The 5000-nt window shown below is 43.8% G+C and overlaps 1 protein-coding gene across 1 annotated transcript in view; it reads right to left on the reverse strand.

Moving 5' to 3' along the window:
* cfap58 (cilia and flagella associated protein 58) overlaps positions 1 to 5000 on the reverse strand; it is a 160523-nt gene that overhangs the window by 76960 nt on the left and 78563 nt on the right. Inside the window, exon 13 of the mRNA XM_076280326.1 lies at positions 4331 to 4554. Coding sequence (XP_076136441.1) covers positions 4331 to 4554 — 224 coding nt within the window. The remainder of the gene's footprint in view (positions 1 to 4330; positions 4555 to 5000) is intronic.

Consider the following 5000-nt stretch of genomic DNA (forward strand, 5'->3'; position numbering starts at 1 on the left):
GTCTTTGAAAGGAAGTGAGTGAGTTTCTGTGTGTGCACAGTATGTGTGTGTGTGTGTGTGTGTGTGTGTGTGTGTGTGTGTGTGTGTGTGTGTGTGTGCGTTAGCGAGAGAAAGCACAAGAGAGAAACAGACCAAACGCAGACGATTCATGAGGCCAGTCCAAACAGTGCATACGTGCCAGACCCTGTATCTGACCACGGCCTCAATTATAAATGGCCCAGTCTCTGGTCGCTGCAAACCGGAACCGCTCGCAGTTGAAAAAAAAAACATGTGTGTCGGCGTTAAAATGGAAGGGTGAACAGGGGCACCATCTGTAGTCTGGCGTGTTATTCTGCAAAATCTACTGAGAACACATTTATTTGTAATTGCCGCATTTATTTGGAGATGCCATAATTACTGGGATATTAGGAAGAGATGGAGTTAAAACCACTTAGTCCTCTTCCCCTCTCCCTCCCTCCCTCCCTCCCTCTCACTCTCTCTGCTTCAGTCTTTCTGATTGTTCTTCCTTTTTATTGATGAATGACATTATGAGGTTTTCTGCTGGTTGGGTGTTAGTTGGGAGGTTGTGGTGTTAGGTTGGAGATGAAGGAAAAGTGTGTGTGTGTGTGTGTGTGTGTGTGTGTGTGTGTGTGTGTGTGTGTGTGTGTGTGTGTGTGTGTGTGTGTGTGTGTGTGTGTGTGTGTGTGTGTGTGTGTGTGGTAAGTTGTGCTAGGTTGGAGATGAAGGAAAAGTGTGTGTGTGTGTGTGTGTGTGTCTGTGTCTGTGTGTGTAGTGTGATATAACTTTGTGTTATGCATCCTCTCTCTCTTTCTCTTTTTCCCTGTCTTTTCTCTCTATCTCTATCAAGATCTTGGCTATTTAGAATGAAACATGTGGAGGGACCTGAGGTGGGGGTTTTCCTGTGAGAGAGAAAGAGAGAGAGAGAGAGAAGAACGATTGAATTATTGAAGAGCTCATGGAAGATTTACTCCCCCCTTTTACACGAACAAGCGAGGGAAGAGCGTCTGAAGCTTAGGGGCCCAAAGAGGGGTTAACAACGTAGCAGACCAACCATACACTACAGATACATAATGGAAGAGGGGGTGGGTATAGAGATATGGATGGAGAGGAGCCAGGGTGGAGAGGGGGAGGGAGGGGGAGAAGAAGAAGAAGAAGAAGGAGAAGAAGAAGAAGAAGAAGAAGAAGAAGGAGAAGAAGAAGAAGAAGGAGGAGGAGAAAGATGGAGAAGGAGGAGTAGGAGGAGTAGGAGGACAATAAGAAAAAGAAGAAATGAAAGAAGGAACACTATGGAAGTGGCAAATATAGGAAACACAAAGAAAGTCTGGAGGGTTATTGCTTCTTGTTAAGACCCCAAATGAGAAGGCAGAGAAAGCAGTGAGCTGGGTAAGAATAGACAGAACTCCTTTTCTCTCCACTCATTTATCTACTGGCCCAGCTCTCCAACTGGGTGCCGGTAATTAATAGCTCACAGAGCCACAGCAGGGGGAAAGAGGGATGAAGAGAGAGAGAGAGAGAGAGAGAGAGAGAGAGAGAGAGAGAGAGAGAGAGAGAGAGAGAGAGAGAGAGAGAGAGAGAGAGAGAGAGAGAGAGATATTGCATAAGTGGTGTGAAGCCCCCAGGCAAGCACTTCCTGTAGTGTGGGTCATCTTTTTACAAGCCTGATTAATGATGGACTCTAAATATGACCAATCAGTTAACGCTAGGGGAGGCTCGACGGGCTTTACAGGACAGTGGTGAATCTTGGGGCGGGCGCGGAAAGACAGCGCTGAATTTATGAATAAGAAAATGACTCGTGCAAAGACGGATGGCGGCATCAGCTCACGCTGGCCTTAGAGTATGTGTGTGTAAGACAGCTGAAGGATTTGTCAATGCAATACAGTACTAGTGGTTAATGGTCCGACAATAATGCCACACGCACTGTAACTGAGTCATAGTTTGTCTTGTGAACGCAATTATGTAGGTTTTGTTCTGTTATACCTGACCTTGAGTTGCATGTCTTGCCTTGTGAAAAAGACTATTTGCTCCAAAACATTAAATTAAATTGCATGACTGATGCGATCCATTAGAGAGTTTTTGGTTTAGGTCTTGGTTTAGGTTGGTTAGTTCAGTCTGTGACTTGGTTTGAGAAAGGCTGTTGATATTTGCGCTCCACAGCCAATTAAATTGCATGCCTGTGTGTTGACGGTTGGCTGTGTGTATGGCTTGACCAGGACTCCGTAAGAACATCAGATATTGTTTTGACAGCTTCAGGACAGTGACGAGCAATTTGTTGAATCTGACAGAAAGTGTATGGGACTAGAATCATGGACCTCACCTTGAAGACTCTTTTACGTCAGTCTGGCTCAATGATCTCCTCGAGGTCATCTACTGTATCACTCTGGAGAGTCTATTCATGTCTTTCTAGTGATGTTACATCACCTTTATATATTAGACAATGCATACTGTTACACTATTGCTTCATGTTATATTGCTCTGGGTTGCAGATGCTTCAATGGGCTACCTATACACTACCTTGTGCAGAAAAAGTCCTTGAAATTGGAGATTGTGTTTCTGAAGACAATTACATAATAATAATAATAATAATAATAATAATAATATATATATAGCGCCTCAGACTCAAGGTCATTTTACAAAGTCAAAACAAACAGAGCAAGACAACACAAAAACAGACAGTCAAATAAAAAAAATGAGTTGAAAAAAAATGGCAATGACATGAAAGTAGTCATGCTGTGTCAGATCTTATATGTTTCTAACGGACATCCCTTTACCTGAGATCCAGGACTGTGAAGAGAGTGTATGTGTACACTTTACTGTATCTTCAGTCATGCCAATAAAGCTTACTGAGTTAGCCCAATTAACAGGTTCATCTGTCAAAACCATTTCTCCAATCCTATTTCCTGACATTTTTTATAAACAGTTTTAAACCATTTCATTAAATTAAGTGATTTTTGCCATTGGCGAAAATCACTGACAGGCCCGGTTAATTAACACTTCTTTTTGTCACCTGCTCAGACTGTACCCATATTGTTCCACAGTGACTTTGTTGCACAGCAACAGAATTTCACAAACTTAAGATTCTGATACCATCCTAGCCACATCCAGGATATTGCTAGGATGTTGCTGAGGGACAGTGTCCTGGATGTTGCTAGGGCAGTATCAGAATCTTAAGTTGGTGAATTTTTCACCAGAGAGAATTTTTGATTTTCCCAGATTCCATCACAATTATTTTGATCCATAAACTCATCTTTGAGTTTGAGATAATGCTTTCCGTTTCAAGTGAAAGAAGTAAGCAACACCCCCCTCCCCCCAACCCCCATCCAAAAAAATTACTTCCTCACCACATGCACACCCAGACTACACCGGGCACATAACTGAAGCGTTCTGTTCGTGTAGCGTCTGCTGCAGCAATTAACTTCCACTATAATCAATGCCACTATGATCAATGAACTGTCTACACCAGACGTGATAGCGGTGCTTATCAACAAACTAACTGTTTACGTTAAAATAATAGAATAGTAGTCTTCTAAAACTATTTGTACGCGTCGCGAACAGAACGCTTCAGTTACGCGCCAGGTGTAGCTTCCGTGTTAGTTGTAAGATAAACAGACAAAAGAAAAACCTCTCAGATGACATACAGACGGCCTTGGTGCCAAGCAGCAGATTGGTGGTCATTGGGTCTTGTGACTTGTAACGTCTAACTGTGTTTTGGTGTTGACTGTACATGTGCATTCCTGAGTGTGTTGCAGGCTACTGGCCCGGGGTGTGCCAGAGTTTGTGTGAGGGTTCTTTTTGTTCGTTTTGTTGATGCTGGGCTTCAACGCCTCCCGGAGCTTTTATTTTGAAGTCTAATAAAACTCTAGGTTCTCAGCTATTTCCTGGTTTTGGTGTTTACCTTGGTAGTTGGTTAAAGGCCCATTCACACCAAGAATGATAACGATAACTATAAATAAATATTGTTCTCGTTAATATGAATGACGACATTCACACATAAACTATAACGATAGCGACATGAAGAACAATATCGTTGGGGATCACTTTCAGAGCGATTTTCAGAACGATAAAAAGCTAATAGCCAATCAGAACCCATTGAATCATAACCGTCACATTCATTAACACAAGGAGAGACTTTGTTTATCGTTGTTCAGTGTGAACACTTTTATCGTTATGGTTATAGTTATCGTCATCGTTATCGTTCTTGGTGTGAATAAGCCGTCAGAGTTCATGGATTATGTCGCCGTATTCCCCCTAGGCTTTAACTACGGCAGACGTAAAGCAAAGGCCCAGACCCGTTAACGTTCCGGCTCCCGATGCCCGGCCGGCCCCTACCTACCTGAGGTCGTCGACGTTGGCGACGGTCTTGTTGAGGATGCCCTTCTCGCGGCGCAGCCTCTTGATCTCCATCTTGAGCAGGCGCAGGTCCTCCACGCGCTGACTGTACTGCAGCTCGCCCTTGCTCAGGATGGACTGCTGGATCTTGATCTTCTCGTAGAGCAGCGCCAGCTCGTCGTTGCGCCGCACCAGCTGCGTGCCCAGGATGTCGCGCTCGCTGATCACCTACGGCGACGGAGAGAGGGAGAGAGAGAGAGAGAAAAAAAATAGTTAATAATAAGCAAATAGAAAGGAGAAGGACAGACAGACAGACAGACAGACAGAGATATATTTGTACTGCCTGTGCACAGGAAGTCACGCTGGCTGATCACCTAGGGCAAGGAGACGTTTGACATTTAAAGGCCCTTTACTGAACCACTGCATGGATCAGGGACTCCTAACAAGGCTCCTCTGTAGCCCACAACAACAACTACACCCACTCAGCAGCACCGAGTCCATCAACACATAACCTGGAAAACAATGTAGAGCCAATAGAATCAATTCGCCAAGAATCTTCACATTGTCGCTTTGGATAAGTGTCTGCTGAATGAGAACATGAATGAGAACGGATTTATACACGGTCTATACATGATTTGTGTGGAAAAAAGGTTTTTAAACATTCCCAGTAACTT

Source organism: Alosa pseudoharengus, unplaced genomic scaffold (genome assembly GCF_046254945.1).
Source record: "Alosa pseudoharengus isolate Yale_2024_CS ecotype anadromous, Long Island Sound unplaced genomic scaffold, YU_APseudo_1.1 YU_APseudo_1.1_scf_1, whole genome shotgun sequence".
NCBI lineage: Eukaryota > Metazoa > Chordata > Actinopteri > Clupeiformes > Clupeidae > Alosa > Alosa pseudoharengus.